Below are 20,109 nucleotides of genomic sequence, written 5' to 3' on the forward strand. Positions count from 1 at the left end.
CCGCGGTCATAAAGGGTTAATTAAATTAGGGATGGGCGATGGCTGATATCAATATCCCATATAATGAATTGATATGGCTGATATGATCTCAGTCTGTATTCAAAATATAACTTTGTCCTTTCTGTTGGGATATGGGCCAACAGTTTGGCCCATATCCCAACATAAACAGCTTGAATATAGTGTTATTAAATGTTCCAACTTGTTGACCCTTTTGAAAGATTCCCCAGAACACACTGATGGAATCTGCCGCCTTCATCAGAAAAGGCTTTTTCAGGCTTTAATAAAATGGAAAAATCAACAATTACAAAATATATTTGCTAAGACTGATCTTAGCTATGTCAGCTTGAACCACACAGTTCTCTTGTACATTGATTCTCAACCTTTTTTAATTTAACAGACCCCCAGTTTGATATGAGTTAGGTCACAGATCCCATGTGATACAATCTCTCATATATTATTCATGATGAATTGCTTTTTCTTTCTTTCAGAACTGCAACAGTTGAAGGAGGAAAAGGCTAGCTGATAAGGACAAAATTAAGAATAACATCTATAGACGTACAATCCACAAGCGTTGCATTTTGTCTGATACAAGATTATGTTTTATTTATTTTTGAATTAATAAAGTCAATATTGACCAGCCATGTTTGTTTCCTATACATGTTCTTCAGATGCATACTTTTTATCAACAAGGCTGAATTGAAAATGATTGCAACATATGACACCAATGTAATAAATCCAATACAAAGTATGAGATGATGAGATTCAATTTATTGTCAATGTACAGTACAAGTACAGTATTGCCAGTAGGGCAACTGCAGGAGTATAGAATGTATCTGTGTGTGAGAATCCACGTTCCTCAATACAAGGAAACCTATACAAACACTGGGAGGGAGAACAGGCAAACTACACCGAAAGGCCCCATGCCGGGGTCATTCCAATCGCCTCAATGTGACCCCCTTTCCACCGGCTGGTTCCCAATGGGAACCGGTTCAGTTCTTTTTGGTTCTTAGTCCATGAGCCAGAGTTCCAAAATTGGTGGGAAAAACTAGACCTATGTTAAATTGTTTAGGATCAATACTGTAAGTAAATTAATACATGATAACCCTTCCACAGTAGTAGCTTTTGCATATTTAATGTAAAATTTGTAATACAATAAATCATTGTCTTCGTGTAAGTACTCAATTGAGGAAGTTTCATGGTGATAACAATCTAATATAGGTATGGTTTTGCCCACTCAATTCATAATTAACGTTCCAATTTTGGAGCTCTGGCTCATGGACTAAGAACCAAAAAGAACTGAACCGGTTCTCATTGGGACCCAACCGGTGGAAAAGGGGCCTGAGTGATGTGGGTTTATACTTATGTTTTCAAAGTGTCCTGGTATATTCAGGGATTAAAGTTCTCATTCCTGGGTACGGATTTCAGTCCTGAGGATTTCATAGGGGTCATTTAATGAGATCAGTTCAGATTAGCAAAAAAACATTTTCAGTCTTGGGATTTTGTCTTTTTTCATTGATAAATGATACAGATCTGATCAACCAGAGTACTCTGAGATCAACAAGCTGCTGACACTGCTGCACACACAGTGCACACATGCTTTGTGAGTTTCCCCTCCTACTTCCTTTCGTGACGGAAGTGTCCGACCGGTAGCATTCTGCACGCTTCTACTTGTGGCCAACCAAGTCGCCAAACTGGATTATAAAACAGCCCAAATTGTACCGACACACCACGAGACCACTGTAACAAGGACTTAGGTGAGTTCGTGGGAACTGTTGGAACTTTGATATAAGCATGTTTGCGGTTCCCGGACGACGAGGCCGTCTTTATTTTCTGCTAGCCAGCCACGCGACTCAGTAGGCCGTGTGTGTGTTCGTTAGCATAGGAGCAACGCTCGCGCCACATTAGTGTCGCAGGTTATAAAGGAGAAGATGTTCTGTTAACTGTGGCCAGTTGTTGTGTAGGTTGTCTTGTTTGTTTTGCTGTTGATGGTGTGCTCCGACAGAGCGACCATTTAAAACCACTGTCAATGTCTTTGTCTTAGATAACCAGCTGTCATCATCACGGCTAAAGTGGCTAACGTTAGCGGGGTGCTGAGAAGATGCCTCATACCACCAGGATTAGTTAGACGCGTCATAATCGAAAACCAGAAACTAAGCGATATGTTAAATCCTTAATCCCCAAACCACGCAGTTGTATCTTTCTTGTTGATAAAAAAAAATGCATTCAAATGGTAATTGAATTACACATTGACGTGCATGTAGCAGGACAGACACGCACTTCCGATTGTTTATGTTACGTCACTGGCTCATCCTTTATGTTGTTGATGTAGCATGTTGCCAGCAGGCTTGGCTAGCTATGTCAGCTTCAACCACACAGTTCTCTGGTACAGTGATTATCAACTAGACCTTTAATTTAATGAACCCCCAGTTTGACATGCCTGTTTGACAAGTTCACAGACCCCATGTGATACGATTTGTAATGTCATTCACCTGGAAATTAGAAATAGAATACAATTTATTAGTTGATCATGGGCAAGCATTTGCATTTAGTCTCATCTAAAGTTATTTGAGACATATGTTAGCCGCAATTCAATAGGTGAAGATCATTATCATTATCATTGAGCTTAAATTAGTTGAACAACTTGACATTTTAGAATCAGATCTTCTCCACAGACAAAAGCAGGGATATTATTGCCTTCAGTAAACAGCGGCATTACAGTTACATTACATACCGTCTGACTGTCACCACCAGAGAAGTGACCAGTTAGTAGTTGCCACCGAAAAATAATTGCATACGTTGAGATTATTTTGTATGATTAAATCAAAACCTGCCTTCCTCTTTAGTAAACCGTCACATAATGTTGTTGTTGTTGTTGTTCCGTCTCCGTAGATTGACAACTTTCATCGGCAATGTCACGTTTTTTTGCCACCGGGTCTGACAGCGAGTCAGAGGAGTCCTCGTCCGCGGATGAGATCACCCCAAAAGCACCCGGACCTAATTACAAGCAGTAAGAAGCACCAGCCAGTTTTCCACAGAGCATCTTCACAATACATTCTTTGTTTTGCATTAACATATTGTATTCCATAGGTCGCTGCTGCTTAGTGACGATGAGGAGGACACAAAGAGGATCGTACGCAGCGCCAAAGATAAAAGGTATCTATTCTGGAGAAACGGTTACAGACTAGTTAGTAAATCAAGTAGATCCCAACATTTGTCATTGGATGAGTTTGATTTGATTAGACGTCAAGCAAGAAAAACAAGTTACATCATGTCCATCTAAGAAGCGTCGAGGATAAAGTCTTCCTACTTATTGTCATTGTGGTCTTTGGTCTGGGACAAACAACATTGCAACAAAATACAGGCAAACGTTAAATCAATAAATAACACAATCAAGAGCTACACTGCCTATGTCATAAATACATGTGATGTCATTGCTAATATAGTTAAACATGATACTGTTCTGGAACATTTTCTAAAAGCCATGCTTTGACCCTTATCTTAAAAAGGAGATGGCTGCTGATGCTCTTTATATTCAGGAGTAGTGAGGTCCACCTTACTGCTCCACAAAATCTAAACGAACGTTTTCCCCCAGTGGAGCGCGTGTATTGTAGTTTGCAACGTCAAAGTTTACCCCTATGCTCCATTATATATTTTCATTGTTCATGTTTAGAATGACTGTAGGTGTGACTGTACAGGTGTAGCATCTCTCTGTGTGCCTTTCTAGCTTCATCTCTGTTTGAGTCAAACTACCTTATTTAATCAACTCAGGTTTGAGGAGCTCACCAACACAATCAAGACCATCCGCAACGCCATGAAGATCCGGGACATGTCCAAATGTTTGGAGGAGTTTGAGTCGCTATGTCGAGCCTTCCTCAAAAGCAAGACTATAGTGGACAAAGAGGGGGTGCCCCCCTTCTATATCCGTCTTCTGGCCGACTTGGAAGACTATCTCAACCAGGTTAGAATCTCTTACATCATCATTACATTCCAGGCCACTTTTACATGAGACCAGGCTCCAGAGAAAACGGCAAGGTCCCGTTGCGTTCTAATTTTTTTATTCACCTTTTACACAAAGATGCTGTATTTGAAACAAATGCTGTAATGTGCATGCCAGGTTGCTAGTTGGTGGTGACGGACTGCCAGAAAGACCAGGCATGCACCCATGTACAAGAACCACCGATCCGTTCTACTTATCACAAGACGTTTTGTTTATATCATGGTTTTACATTTACCGTCGCCAGTCACTTAATTTGTATTTTTAGGATCGTGGTGAGTGAGGGCTTGCTCATTCTAGGAACTCCAAATATTGCCTACGGCTCTGCATCAATGTTATTAACATATGCGCTGTGAGCCCATGTGAGCCATGATGTCACAAGTTTTGCGGATTCACGGTTTTGCCTGTTTACATGGAGACGGGAGAAAGTGGAAACTGCGTTTTGTCTAGGTTAGCCAACTTAAGCAACCTAAAATGAGCTAATAATGATGTATGTTCTTAAAAAGCACATACTGTACATAATGTTGTTATAAAGTGTAACTACTGCATCACAAACGCTATCAATTGATATGTTATTGAATAATTCCTCTCTTCCAGATTTGGGAGGACAAAGAAGGAAAGAAAAAGATGAACAAGAACAACGCCAAGGCGCTCAGCACGCTCCGCCAGAAGATTCGCAAGTACAACAGGGACTATGAGACTGAGATTGCTTCTTACAAGGAGGTACTGCACAGCTAATTTAACCAAATAGACCCTTACAGGTCCATTTTAGTTAAATGTTTACCCTCTACAAATACAAATCAATTAACACTGAAGATTAAACTGTGTGAGGTACTGGCCCTACTGGGGGCCTTCATCACAGGGTCATAATCACTAGTAGTTTAGTTTCGGTGTGTCAATAATGTCCTTACAAAATTATTCTCCCCCTTTCTCAGAACCCACAAGAGTCTGCAGATGAGGAGGAAGAAAAGGAGCCTGAGGAGTCTGGTTAGCTTGCCTTTTTTGTCTTAAAAAAGACGGTGTTGATTCTAGTTGTCTTTGTTTATATTAGGGGTGCATCAGAATATTAGCAGACCTGCACACAAGCGGTGCGCCAGTGCACATGCGTCGTAAAAATTCAGTATGCGCTGTCAATCAAGCGCCGGGAAGCGCTTCTGCGTACCAACAGCTGGGGCCGCCCAGAAGGATTATTATGGCCAGAATACTAGTAAATTCTGTGCTGAGAGCATTTCCCACTGACTGCCACTCAAAGTAGCTACTACTGGCCAATCACAGTACGTCTTGCACAAGTGCACTGGCCATTGTGGCTAATCACAGCGCGTCCTTACTCAAACGAGGGAGGATTCTATGCTGCTCGCTTGCTGGGAGGAGAACGGTTGACAGGAGGATAGGAGTTTACTACTGAGAAAACCTGACACAAATGGTTCAACTTCTCCGTTTCAGATGTGGAGCGAACTAAAAAGTTAAAGTTGTAAAAGGGCATGCTTTGCAATCTTCCCATTCGCCGCTGTGCTTGTGTTTGTTTTCCGGGTGCTGGAGCAAGTTGCTCGTGTGCGATGCCGTCTCTCACAGCCTAGGCACCGGCCACCGACTTTTTACGGGTACAGGTTTTAGTTCCGACATAGTGGAGTGGGAGGAGTGCAAAGCATTGCAGACTGGCACTGCTGCACAACATGAAGCTTATCAAAATGACAACCGCGTGTAAAGTCGTAAAGTCGGGTAGTGTACATTGTTTCTTTTTCACCGAGGAGCCATGTGTGTCTGACTGTCTGACTCTGTGTTGACTGTGTACGTCGCCTCGGCTAAAAACAAAAGGGAAGCTTTACGTATGCTTCGCCGTACGACGTGTTGTATGTTAAATAAATAGCTGATCTGCAAGCTCACAACGTGTCTCCTCCACAACACGTTGTGAGCTAGTAGATTGGCTATTTAAATAAAAAATATAAAAGTATCTAAATATTGCTTTGATGCTCATATTATCCTTAGGAAGTATTAAGAAGTTTGTATTAGAATATGCATATAGGGCTGGACCACACATGGACCTATAGCTGCAATTTGCAACTCTAGATTTAAAAAAATAATGGGATGAATCTAGAGTCGCAATACTCTCCATTGACTCCCCAGTCCCCACTTATCCAATAAATATCGTTTTGCTATACGTTATTCAAGCATCCCTCCTTTACCTTTTTTTCTTTGAACCTTTCCCTTAGCGAGGCATTGTTTATCTCAGTCCCCATTCTTTTTGGAGACCCGGGACCCAGAAAAAAATTATTTTTCTGGGAGACATTTGAATGAACCACATGTGGGTCCCGGGACCCATTACAGTGAAAACCTAGTTGTATCATTCACTAGTGTTCAGTATGTCGGAATTAAATCAAATCACTCACTCGTTCACTACTCCGTTCGCCCTTCATGGCGAGTTCCAAGTAGAGGGCTATATTGAACTCATCTGCAAAAATATGAAAATGCATTCGGCTCTAGTACGCCAGGGTGAAGTTAGGGCTGGGGCGGTATGGGATTTCTTTAACCGCAGTTATTGTCCATTTCATAGGGCATAACAATTATCACTATGTATTCGCACACCACTACAAAATGGTGAGAGTAGGGAGTGTTTTGCTCACAGTACTGATGTGATTGTTACTCATACGGATAAACAGAAGACATAGAGAAAAGTTAAAAAAAAAAAAAAAAAGTTGGTGTTTTCTTTTTAATGGTATTAAAATAAATTGTGAAGTGGCTGTAATCATGGTGTAGCTGGCTGTTTCAAAAGTTGTACATTTTATTTTGTGTTTTATTATTTTCCTCAGGTTCATCTTCAGACAGTGACGATGACGAGAAAGATGACGCCAAATCGTTCTTGAAGAAGAAGCCTCCAGCCGAACCCACCCCAGATGCCAGCCAGTTCCTCAAGACCGCCAAAGGCTCTGGGGTATGTTCAAGGCTCACTTCATGTTGAACAGTCAAAACACATGCATCCTTTTCCCTTCATTAGCCCCAACCAAGACTGTGCTGTCTAACATTCGATGGTCATTGGTCATTGTTTTCCCCTCTGACAGGACGAGTCATCTTCTAGCAGCGATGAGGATGAAGATGGAGAGTGGGGCTCGGACTCCGCAGGCAGTGGCAGTGAGAGCTCCGATGATGGAGAGGGAGGGACAGCTTCCTTAGCTCAGGTGTTCCTCAAGAAGTGAGTCCCTCCTTCTATGTCTCTGTTTGGCAAATTAGTAAAACAGTAAAACCCATTGAATGAGTCTTTATTGTATTGCTCAGTAGTTTGTGTTTTTTTGTGTTTTCTTTTTAACCATCCCTATTCCCCCTATTTTGGGCATATTTTCAAATTTATAATCTTTCTTTTTACGAAAAATGGCTTAATTAAGTGGTTAGAAAAGCAGCCTGGATGGCATTCATATCCTCTACTCTCCATCCCCCATGACACAGGAGTGCAAGAAGTAGGCCTGCATAATTATGGCTACAACATTAAGCAAAAATACTCAGGATTATAATTTTAATCAAGATTATGAATCACAATTACTGGTGATTGTATCTTTTGGTGGAAAAGGATGTTCCTATAATTTTCTTAATGCCTTTTCTGCTCATTGTGCTTATTGGTGTCAAAGCTTCGATCAAGTTGTATGCAAAGACCTCTGTTAGCCTGATTGGATTGGATTTGGGTTTCACAAATTGCATAACTGTGAAACGTAAAGTAATGATTTTTGACAATGTTTCACATAATTGTGCAGCACTGGTAATGATAAGTCTGAGAAGAAGAAAGAAGTGAGGAAGAAGAACAAGAAAAAGGAGAGGCTAGAGGAGGAGGCGGAGGAGGAGGGCCCAGAGGGAGAGGGAGAAGGAGGCTGGGAGAAGGTGAAGGGCGGTGTACCTCAGGTAAAGCCATGTCCGCATGTGTCCGTGCCAATTTAGGCATTTATAGCATTTAGAACGACCACATGTCTGTGTTAACCCATTTAGACCTGGTGCTAGCCATACGTTGTTTTACCTTTGAATCCGGATGCTACCTCTGGCTCATTAGTTATTGCTTTACATGTACTGTACCAACATCATTTATGTTTTGAATTTTTGAAGGTTTTCAGAAACCGTAGGTTAGGTTTTAGAAGGAGTTTTTAGACTGCACTATGGATGTTCACAATCAAACATAAACATTATAAAACAATAATTGTTTAAAATTATATATTATTTTGATTTGATACCGAATATTGCATTATTACGGCCGATCCAACACTGATATGACCGATATATCGGGCATCCTTACCTGTTACTGAAAGTTCCAGCTCTGGCTTTCAGTAAACTATTGATCGACATCTAGGGATCGCACACTGCAAGAGTACCAAAATACGTACGTGCAGAATCCCATGATACATGCGCGATACAGACACCGGATGCCTCTCTCTCCCTGCGCATGCACACACAGAATACACAGCTGAAATGTAGAGCAGACAGGATGCTAATTGCTAAATCTTGATTTTCATTAAATATTAACTCTGCGTCTCTGTCTCCGTTCTCAGCACGTGCGTGCACACACACAGAGCACACGTGGTCCAAATGTTTGCGCTGCAGTGTAGATTCTGACTATTTAACAGCAATATTAGGCTAATATAGCTACCAATATGTATGACACCTGGATTTACCCACTGAATAAAGGTTATATATCATCATCTATCGATACAGACAGACGGCTGTCCTGTGCTCTCATTGGCTGTAATACAGTCCTTTTCGGGGAGCGGTCGCAACCACGTTCATACTGTATGATGTCCAGTCAGCGAGATAGTCAAATATCAAACCTGCTAGATATTCAGAAACGCTCGGGAAGGCATTGGTGAGCGCTTTTATCTGCGCTGGATCTTCTCCTAGATCCTTTTCACACACAGCGAGCAAAACCTCACTATCAAAGCCTGACCTTGCGTCCGATTAGGGGTTGTGTCGGCGAGCACCAGAAAAGCTCCCCGACAGCATTATCGGAGTAAATATTGTGCAGTGTGTAGAGGGCCTTAATCGTAACGGGATGCATTTTCAGATCTGCATCATTTCATAAATCCAGACTGACTCTTTGCCATAGAAGTATGGTGGAATGTACAATAACATTCACATCGATAAATGGTGTTAGTTTATTATCATCTTTCACTGTACAGGAGAAGCCCAAGATGTTTGCTAAGGGCACAGAGATCAACACAGTTGTGGTGGTGAAGAAGCTGAATGAGATCCTGCAAGCTAGAGGCAAGAAAGGCACAGACAGGTAAACGGCAGGACTACCGCTCCACTGAGCACTCATGAAATATATCTTTAAAGTTCAGACTGCTAACGAGCAGGACTACAGCAACACAGAGCACTCGGCGTATGGCAAAATAAAAAATACTATGTAAATGGAAGCTTTAGTCTACTGCTGTAAGTAGGTGATATGTTCCAAATTATCTCTGATCCCATCCCCTCCTCCTCTGGCAGAGCTGCCCAGATAGAGCTGCTCCATGCCCTGGCAGGCATCTCCAATGAGCACACCCTGGGCGAGGGCATCCTTGTCAAGATCAAGTTCAACATTGTCGCCTCCCTTTATGACTACAACCCCAACCTAGCTGCCTTCATGAAGGTAGGACATGCTGACATTTGGTAAACATTCTTACACGGGTGTTTATATAAATCCTTGAGTATGTAAATGTTGTTCAATCACCATACACCTAATGACTGCATGTTGCAGATATTATTTAGAGAATTTTATATAAATCAGTATGTGGAGTAATTTCTCACTGTCGATATGGCCCAAATGATTGTCACTTTATAAACTGACAGTGTGTGAAGTTGAGTGTGGACAAGCATGTAGCCCTGTACATTTTCAGTACCTTACGCTAAATGGTCTTGTAGATTAAAGCTCTGCTACAACATTAAACAGCAATTGAGCAACAACAATGAGGAGAAGTGCCCTTTGCTCAGTTTTGTAGCTCAGATATCCCTTTGTCACTCTAGCCGGACATGTGGAAGAAGTGTCTGGAGTGCATAGACGAGCTGCTGGACATCCTGTTCGCAAACAGCAACATCTTCATTGGGGAGAACATCGCAGAGGACAGCGAGAACCTGGCCGCCGGCGAACAGGTAGCTCACCCTCCCGTTTCATTCCTCACCGTAGCACTCCATAGCCTGTGTGAGTTGTGACATCGTTCTCTGTGTCCGTCAGCCTTTCAGGGTGCGTGGCTGTATTCTGACCCTGGTGGAGAGGATGGATGAGGAGTTCACCAAGATCATGCAGAATACTGACCCCCACTCTCAAGGTGAGGCCCTGCCACTCATAGATATTAAATACTGACCCCCACTCTCAAGGTGAGTCCCTGCCACTCATAGATATTAAATACTGACCCCCACTCTCAAGGTGAGTCCCTGCCACTCATAGATATTAAATACTGACCCCCACTCTCAAGGTGAGGCCCTGCCACTCATAGATATTAAATACTGACCCCCACTCTCAAGGTGAGGGCCTGCCACTCGTAGATATTAAATACTGACCCCCACTCTCAAGGTGAGGCCCTGCCACTCGTAGATATTAAATACTGACCCCCACTCTCAAGGTGAGGCCCTGCTACTCGTAGATATTTAAAAAATAGCTGCGTCATTGGCCGCTGCAGTTCGTTGGACCGATGTGTGTTGAAGGAAGGGCGGAATAATTTACACTGGGGGAGGAAGGCACATTGCGTCACGCTGCCACTCAAGTCACTACTGGCCAATCACAGCGCATATTCTCCGGGATTTATCAGACCGAACATGCACTCTGACGCACGCTTATGCTTCCGCAAAACATTTTCCCCCTCCTTTAGCACATACGCTCCAGAGCCGGAAGGGGTGTCTACATTTATATGTCTATGCTGCCACCAACGTCCATACAAACGGTCTCCTTCAGTCATCTCAACCAGGAAATCGTCATGGCTGCTGATTAGTTCCATTACTTAGTGGCAGAGGACGCTGAAAAACAGCCAAAAGACATGCACATCTAATAGGCTGGGTACCGGATCAAACAAAGTTACATATCAAGAATAAAAAAGTTTGCACAACTATTTCTGCTCCCATACATATCTTTTACTTAAATGTGGTAAAGTTTCGGGCCAAAGCCCTTCTTCAGACCTTCATACAAATGAGTAGACAATACATCAATACAAGACAATACATTTATATATCGTTTGACGCACCACGCACCATCAGTCCCCAATCAATGTCAGTCATGTGACCTCGACATTATTAGTGATTCATTCATGTCTCAGTGTACATCATATTGAATACATCATTAACAGACTAATACACAATACATTCCTGTTTATCCCAGATTATTAAGTAATTACACAACAAAGGACTCTGAGCCAAAGTCGTCATAATGCACATGACTGTGACCTTGATTGGGGACTGATGGTCAATGTGTTTCACACCATATATAAATGTATTGTCTACACATTTGTGTGAAGGTCTGAGGAACGGCTTCGGCCCGAAATGTTACCACATTTAAGTAAAAGGATCAGTCTGGGAGCAGAAATTGGTGTGCAGGGGGCACGGTGGCACAGTCTGTAGTGCCTGCTGGGGACGTTGTGGGCGCTGATGGCGTGTTCTCTCCTCAACGTCATCAGTGCTTATACCTGATGTAGGGTTGGCAAAAGGGCATTTCTGTGTGGCATTTGCATGTTCTGGAGGGGAAAGGAACTGGTTGGAATAACGTGCTCCTTCCACGCACTACGTCCAACCAGAAATGGGTTACAAAATCGTGAAATAAAAACATATCTAATCTAATCCTAACTCAGAGTACGTGGACAACCTGAAGGACGAGGGCCATGTTTGTGGCATCATTGACCGCTTGCTGGACTACCTGGAGAATAAGGGAAGCACGGAGGAGGTGTGTCGCGTCTACCTGCGTCGCATCATGCACACCTACTACAAGTTCGACTACAAGGCTCACCGCCGCAGCCTCGGCCTCCAGGGAGAGACCAAGGTAACACTTCTTAATAGAAGAGCAAATCTTGATGAAACTCGAAGCAACTCAAGGGCCTTTCCGATGACTTACTGTAGGGATGCACCAATATTTTGATTTTATTTTGGTTTTCAGCTGAAAGATTGAAAAAAACGAATTATGCCGAAACAGGATGTTTAGATGACGCAGTATTGGCCTGTTATCAGTATGTTTACCCTGATAACCCTACATTGTAAACAACAATTAGAATAGAATAGTAGAATCTGCACACTGAGCAAAGGTATAAGACGTCTTTATTTGCACATAATGGAGACGTCTTTTACCTTAGCTCAGGTTCTACCTTAAAACTGGACAACCGACAACTGGACAAACTATTATTTTACCTGCATTAAGTCAAGTGCATCACTTTCTATGTAATATTAATATGAGGGAGGGACACTAGGGAGGCCAAGAGGAGACAGTGGTGGGAGGCAAGGTTAGTACGCGCACAAGAGAGTTAGAGCCATGACGGCAACATAAAAAATGTGTGAAAACAAAATCAAAGAATTTGAATAAAGACTGCCGATACAGGTTCGGTATTCGGCCAACTTGGCCAAGTATTTCCTTACTTTCTATTTCAGATGGGAATTTAAAATCATTGCTCATCACTATATTACTGGTATAATTGCAGATTGTGTCACTCTGGGGACTTGTGGTAGGTCATATGTTGAGCCAGGTTTCTCTGCACACACACATTTCAGTCGGAGCAGGACCAGGAGGAGAGCGAGGGTGAAGATAGCGCCTTGATCATGGACAAACTCTGCAAGTTCATCTACTCCAAGGACCGCACGGACCGCATCCGAACCTGCGCCATTCTCTGCCACATCTACCACCACGCCCTGCACTCACGCTGGTACCAGGCCCGTGACCTGATGCTCATGAGCCACCTGCAGGATAACATCCAGCACGCCGACCCACCTGTACAGGTAGGCAGGCAGCAGACACCAGAACGTGTTATGTACTAGGGCTGGGAAATGAATACAAAACTTCTAGGTTTTTTTTAACCACTTAATCCTGTATTATACTTTGTTGTACAATGGTTGTGTAATGTTTTTTTTTTTAATCTGAGCTCACGAGTCACATTTCGATGCTTTTTGAGCTTGTAGATCTGCTACTTTCACTACGTGTGTGTGTGTGTGTGTGTGTGTGTGTGTGTATCATGTTTTTATTGTATTTTCTTTTCATTGTTGTACTTGGGTATCCGTTACATTCAGGGACGTGTGTAGCACTAGCTGCACACATAAAGTTGTATTTTCAACAGCGTTTGTTAAATTCTCTCTCTCTCTCTCTCTCTCTCTCTCTCTCGCACACATATATATTCAGATCCTGTATAACAGAACCATGGTGCAACTGGGCATCTGCGCCTTCCGTCAGGGCATGATCAAGGACGCCCACAATGCCTTGCTGGACATCCAGTCATCAGGTCGCGCCAAGGAGCTTCTGGGCCAGGGTTTGTTGATGAGGAACATGCAGGAGAGGAACGCAGAGCAGGAGAAGATCGAAAAGAGGAGACAGGTAAGATCTTCGACACAAGGCTTCTGGCTTTGTGTTGCATGACAGGTTTTCCTCAATGGTGCCCAGAAGCGCTCTCACCTATCTGTGTCCTATATTATAATTAATGGGTGTGTTGCGAATCCGAAAGTAGTGGCCTATCGCTAGCTGTCAGTCTGGCACCAACACCCCACTAGATGGCTGCGGAAAACTGATAAAATCGACCCTTGTCCGAAAAAACATTATACAATATTCGGTGGCAGTGTGCAAACGTGATGACATAAAGTGAGGTCAATATATATTTTTACGTCCTCCGGAATTTCCTCAGATAGTCGGCTGAAAACCATTGTGCAAACACCTTTTACGGTTATTGCATTTAGCAGACGCTGCCTGCTAAATTGCACGCTGAAATATTGAAAGTACTCTAAACACGGCATGCACGCTGTGTATAACCCAGTAGCCATTATGTGACACTGTGTCCGTCCCCATTAGGTGCCATTCCACATGCACATCAACCTGGAGCTGCTGGAGTGCGTCTACCTGGTCTCAGCCATGCTGCTGGAAATCCCCTACATGGCCGCTCATGAGTTTGATGCCCGCCGTAGGATGATCAGCAAACAGTTTCACCACCAGCTGAGGGTGGGAGAGAGGCAACCACTGCTGGGTATGCCAATGCACCACACTGCAACCTCTTATCCACTTAAACTCTATATTCTTTTTCCGCCTTTACACTAAATGTCTTCGCTGAAAATACAGATCTACAGATTCATCACGGCGCATTGCGAGCATGTTGTTGGAGCTATTTCTGCCGAATATTATAGATATTATATATAGAATAGTTTCTGGGGCGTTTTCAAAATCCACCGTGCGTCTTCATATGCCTAGTTGGTACATTATTTGATGGGATACAGGTTAGGTGGGCACTTTGGAAATCTGGGCACCTCGATGTAAAATTGTCTATTTTGTCCAAGATGATGTGAACATGCATGTCAAAAGAGAGGAATCTAAGATTTGCAGCATTACTGGAAAACGGTACCCAAGAGCCATTTTTCAGTTATTTTCTGGCCCAACTTTCCTAAAGCAGTGCCCGTACACAGTTGAACTGAACGTTGTGTGTTCCCCCCCAGGACCACCTGAGAGCATGAGGGAGCATGTGGTGGCAGCCAGTAAGGCCATGAAGATGGGCGACTGGCGCACATGCCATTCTTTCATCATCAATGAAAAGATGAACAGCAAGGTTTGGGACCTGTTCCCAGAGACATCGAGAGTACGCGAGATGCTCGTCAGGTGAGCGTGCACCTCCTTTATCACACTTCAGATCATTTAATCACAATGCACGTTGCCATTTCTCTCATGCCCCTATTTTTAAGCTATCAATAATAAGTTACTATGTGTGCTGTTTATGAACGAAGCCACAATGCAGTGTTCAGTGATGAAGCCACAATATACAGACTGGCTGCTTATCAAAACATAAAAATGTAATAAGTAAACAGTGCAGGCACACACGCAAGTGTGTGTCGCACACTGGTACACAGACCAGAAAAGAGAACACAACAGGAAAGGGGGCATAATTGGCACACAGTGCAGCACAACGGCCCGAGAACACAATACGAAATATAACATTAACACTAGTGGCAGTAGGCCTACAGCAGCCCGACCTTCAGAACACAATAGAAGACATAGGTCTATATTAACATTACAGCAGCAAGCAGCAGTTTGGCACATCATCAGAATACAATCTGCTATTACCTTCCACGTTCACGACCTGAACTGTCTCCTCCAACTCGATAACGTTCTCATGTTAGTTTGTTACCATACTTATTTTCTGAGCCATGCAAAAAACAACCCGCATGAGACGGAGAGATTCATGCGCCCCGCGCGTAAATAACATATATATATATTATTATTTTTTTACTTTCGACCTCTCCTAATTTCGACTTGTGTTAATGAAATCGATTAATCGATTTTTTTTTAATGAATGCCCCAATGGCTAGAGGAGGTTGTGTTTTGTGACATCATGCATTGGACATAAAATTAAGACCCTGTTCACACACTCATATAATTGTTACTTTCAGTAGCATGCTAGCAAATACTAAAAAATAAGTACGTTTGATTTTGAATTTGTTTCCATCTGTAGGAAGATCCAAGAGGAATCACTGAGGACCTACCTGTTCACATACAGCAGTGTATATGACTCTATCAGGTGAGCACGGTTCCCAGAGAGCTCTACTGCTTACAGGGCATGTCAGTGATTTGGACTCTTGGGCAGAGAACCTGCACACCTTCTGTTATGGTACCATATTTATTAACATTTCAGGCCACTGAAGTCTTCATCACCCATAAAAATACAGACAGGTGGCATATATACTGTAGTGTACACCAGATCTATACATATCACATCATTGGATGATCGTTGACCTTTGTATCTTCAGTATATAGACAAAATCATATCTTCAACATTTTTACTGGTTGGTAATGCATAAATAAAATTGTAATGTCTCAAAAATGTATTGAGGTGTACAGTGAGTTATGGCTTGAATGTTCTATCTACGTTTATGTAAATGATGTGACCTAATGTCATTATTTCTGTTCTCCAGCATGGGGACTCTGTCAGAGATGTTTGAACTGGAGTTGCCCATGGTCCACAGCATCATCAGCAAGATGATCATTAATGAAGAGCTCATGGTAAACCACATGGTTGCTCTACCACTGCACTGAATGTTTTAATATTATGTGACATATATATACAGTATACACAAACACAATATGGAAGAGCTGAATCTACATGTGACATGATGAACTTCTCTGGTGCCGTTATAGAGCGCCGCAGTCCCTCCCCCTTTCAGAATAACGAGTGGCCCAGGAAATGAAACCCCAATGCATTCTCCCATCGGCACTTTCTTATTTAATTTATTTAAAGATGGTTACGCCGCAGACAAAGCCAACTCGGATCGTGACAAATCATGACAATGAACACAATCTTTTGGGCCGATCAAATAATTTATAAGACGAAAAACAAAACAAATAGTGTTGTCTCCTGACTTTCTTGTCTTCTTTCTAATGATTTGATCGGCCCAAAACATTGTGTTCATTGTCATGATTTGTCACGATCCGAGTTGGCTTTGTCCGCGGCGTAACCGTCTTTAAATAAATGATATTAGAAGTGCCGATGGGAGAATGCATAGGGTTTTCATTTCCTGGGCCACTCGTTTTTCTGAAAGGGGGAGGGACTGCTGCGCTCTATAGAGACGGTTGCTTCAAATGAAAGCATTGACACCCGCATGTGTATGTGATGTTCGCCCACAGGCGTCCCTGGACCAGCCCACCCAGACGGTGGTGATGCACCGCACAGAGCCCACCTCTCTGCAGAACATGGCGTTGCAGTTGGCTGAGAAGCTGGGTGGCCTGGTTGAGAACAACGAGCGCGTCTTTGACCTCAAGCAGGGAGTGTACGGCGGCTATTTCAACAGAGGTAAGTCCAGAACCCAAGACCCCCTGAGAGCAGCACCGCAAACCTATTTTTGAACGACTGACCTCAGGACAGATCACTGCAGTCGTTCTCAAAGGTCCTTGAGAAGTTAAGTTGAGGGTCCACTATTGGATTTAGGATTTTATAGTGTCTCACATAGAACATTTTATCATTTATAATTAGAACATTTTATCGGGTGCAGTACTTAGTTTAGACTAGTCATTGGTTAGACTAGTCATTAGTCCTACAACTACAACCTATCTCAAACCCTCACCCTAAACCTAACCTCCCACGGGGCAGCACACCTAAACCTATCCTTAACCCATGTCTAACCAATGACTAGTCTAAACTAAGTATGCACCCCGAACATCTACCTGTATATCTTTTGTAATATACCAACCAATACTATAATATAATATATCAACACTTCTGATCACATTGTAAACGCCAGGCTGTATAGAAGTTCTATCTACAGCTGAGATACAATTGTGTTTTTGATGCTGGTTGTTACTGTAACATTGATACATTTGAATTGGTAGCTGACTTAAGTGAGTGGCTGCTTTTACATTGTTGTATTGTAAAATGTGCGGAGGAGTGGCAGAACATTGTAGATGTAATCTGTTATGTGTGGCAAATTGTGAGGAGAAAATGAGTAAATGTGTTATGTTGTCTGCATGAATGTTAATGTCAAGTGTGGTGCTTGTGTGTTTAAACTGTTCTTGCTGTGTGGTTTTCAGAGCAGAGAGGCGGTTACCAACAGAAGCAAGGTGGTTACCAAGGTGGTTACCAACGAGGAGGTGCTTATGAACTAAAATCCTATCACACATTCTATAACTGCTCTGGTACTTTGTATAATCCCAGTCTCAGGTATCCGTTGTATGAGCTGCACATCCCAAACACATCTATTCTTGCTCAAATACTGCTAAATAAGACATTTCTACTCTGTTGCTTCCAGCTTCTTCATTGGCCAGGATTCAAGACTGCGAAGATATTTGAAATATGTAAAATGTAACTGATTACATAGAAATATTAATCTACTTTGAAGAAGACATGTTTAAATCACTGGTTATCTTCTCAATGTGGGGTCCTGGAACCACCAGGCGCTCTTGGGGGTCCCCAGCTAAATGATTGATTGTAATTGGAACCAACTGGACCCTTATGTGTCTGTAACTAGTGCACCAGTGGTCCTGTACTGGTCCATTTTGGTTCCATTTGTGCAAACTAATTAATATCGGTGCTTGAAATTAGAAATGTTGATCATCACTGGTTTATACAGTGCTGATGTTTGTCTTTGTCTTTCAGATAATAAGGGTGGCTACCAGCAGAAACAAGGTGGCTTTCAGAGAGGTATGTGTGGCCACCTGGGCATTTCACTTCCTAGAACACTTCAGAAATGTTTTGGCATGTTCTTGTCTGATCACATCATACACTCTCCAGCTAGCAGTCTAGACTTTTATCCACAGCGGAGACAACATTGTGTTTTTGTTTTGCGGGTTGTTACTGTAACATTGCTATTGATAGCAATGAATCGAACAATCGATAGCTGACTAAGGAGACTATTGAATGTGTTACGTCATCTGTCATGAATGTTGAATATTAAGTGTGATGGTTGGTTGTTTAAACTGTTCTCGCTTTGTGGTTTTCAGAGGGGAGAGGTGGTTACCAGAACAAAGGTGGTTATCAAGGTGGGTTTTTTTTCTTTCTTTTAATATTAAGCTTGAGCAGATGCAGGCTATGGGAAAAATACATTCAAAGAGCCTATCAATGATCTGCAGCTACTCAGTCAGGCATACAGTATGTGTAAACTGAATGTTGGATGAATGACAGTCCTTGAGCTTCGTGGGATTACAGTCACATACTGAGGAGGTGTTTGTTCAGCTTCTTCTTGAAGGCGTGAACACTGCTAAATGTAATGTCTCCAACAACCACAGGGTGAAGGCTGTTCCATGTCCTTATGGCAGAGTGGAGAAATCTCCTATCAAGGCATTTGGTGTTTGACTTGGGGGTTTCCAGGGCGTGGCTTGGTTATCATACACTCTCCAGCCAGCAGTCTAGACTTTTATCCACAGAGGAGACAATATTGTGTTTTTGTTTTGCGAGTTGTTACTGTAACATTGCTATTGATAGAAATGAATCGAACAATCGATAGCTTACTAAGGAGATTATTGAATGTGTTACGTTGTCTGTCTTGAATGTTGAATATTAAGTGTGATGGTTGGTTGTTTAAACTGTTCTCGCTTTGTGGTTTTCAGAGGGTGGGAGAGGTGGTTACCAGAACCAGAGAGGTGGTTACCAACGAGGTGCTTATGAACTAATTAATTCCTTCATTCACCACTTAACATTGTCTTTTTTTCTTCTTCTTTTCTAATAGATGTCTTCAATTGTTCTGTTTTGTTAAAACCGCATACGTTGTGTTTGTGTGTATAATATATCCTGCTTCATGTTGTGGCATATTTAAACTTCTTGTTCTCACCACCTTGGGCATCAGACTTTAACCATCGGAAAACACTAACGTCTTGGTCCAGCTCTCATGTAGGAGTTTTGCATGTATGTGACTTGTGTGTTTTTTGTGTTTACTAATCTTTACTTCCACCAATAACTCTCTTATCCTGCACCCACAGAAGGTCAGAGGGGAGGCTACCAAAACAACAGGGGAGGCTACCAGCGAGGAGGCTACCAGGGTGGCTACCAGGGAGGCTACCAGGGAGGCTACCAGCGAGATGGCTACCGAAACCAGAATCAAAGCAACTATTGAGCTGGAGAAACCGTACAGAGCTCGATCCTGACGATTCGTCTATAGCCCTCATTCCATAACTACGTGTTTGAGTTACCATGCTTGACAATGACTATCTCTTTTCAGTGGTAATGATGCTAAACTATTTTAACAAAATACTGAAACACATTGAAATCCCGGTCCTCTACTTCAACTGCATAGTGTGATATTTCACTACTGGCCACTCCTATTTGTTGAGCCGGACATAACCTTTCTAGGTTATTATTGCTATTACGGTAGATTAATTTAATTTGCAGTGGTACTGGTTTACACAGTTCGGTCAAGCAGATTGTTTTTTTTTCTGGTAACCTATTCAATAAAACATTGTTCAATTACTATTATGTCTGAGGAGTTTTTTGTTTATTTTATTTTAATAGTTTGTTTTGTAATGT

The 20,109-nt window shown here is 42.4% G+C and overlaps 1 protein-coding gene across 1 annotated transcript; it reads left to right on the top strand.

The window, feature by feature from the left end:
* The first annotated feature begins 1,618 nt into the window (after positions 1–1,618).
* eif3c (eukaryotic translation initiation factor 3, subunit C) lies at positions 1,619–20,055 on the top strand. The gene is made up of 26 exons (XM_080788605.1): positions 1,619–1,754; positions 2,890–3,007; positions 3,088–3,153; positions 3,769–3,958; positions 4,592–4,717; positions 4,930–4,981; positions 6,802–6,923; positions 7,051–7,181; positions 7,735–7,879; positions 9,142–9,245; positions 9,452–9,593; positions 9,968–10,093; positions 10,176–10,269; positions 11,779–11,966; positions 12,686–12,910; positions 13,308–13,499; positions 13,968–14,139; positions 14,603–14,762; positions 15,613–15,678; positions 16,073–16,160; positions 16,782–16,947; positions 17,682–17,741; positions 18,247–18,291; positions 18,591–18,629; positions 19,197–19,244; positions 19,566–20,055. Exons 2-26 carry the CDS (start codon positions 2,910–2,912, stop codon positions 19,697–19,699), a joined length of 2,979 nt encoding a protein of 992 aa, XP_080644731.1. The 5' UTR covers positions 1,619–1,754; positions 2,890–2,909; the 3' UTR covers positions 19,700–20,055.
* Positions 20,056–20,109: the final 54 nt, after the last annotated feature.

The sequence above is a fragment of the Protomyctophum bolini genome (assembly GCF_963924005.1).
Source record: "Protomyctophum bolini genome assembly, chromosome: 18".
NCBI classification, from domain to species: Eukaryota; Metazoa; Chordata; class Actinopteri; order Myctophiformes; family Myctophidae; genus Protomyctophum; species Protomyctophum bolini.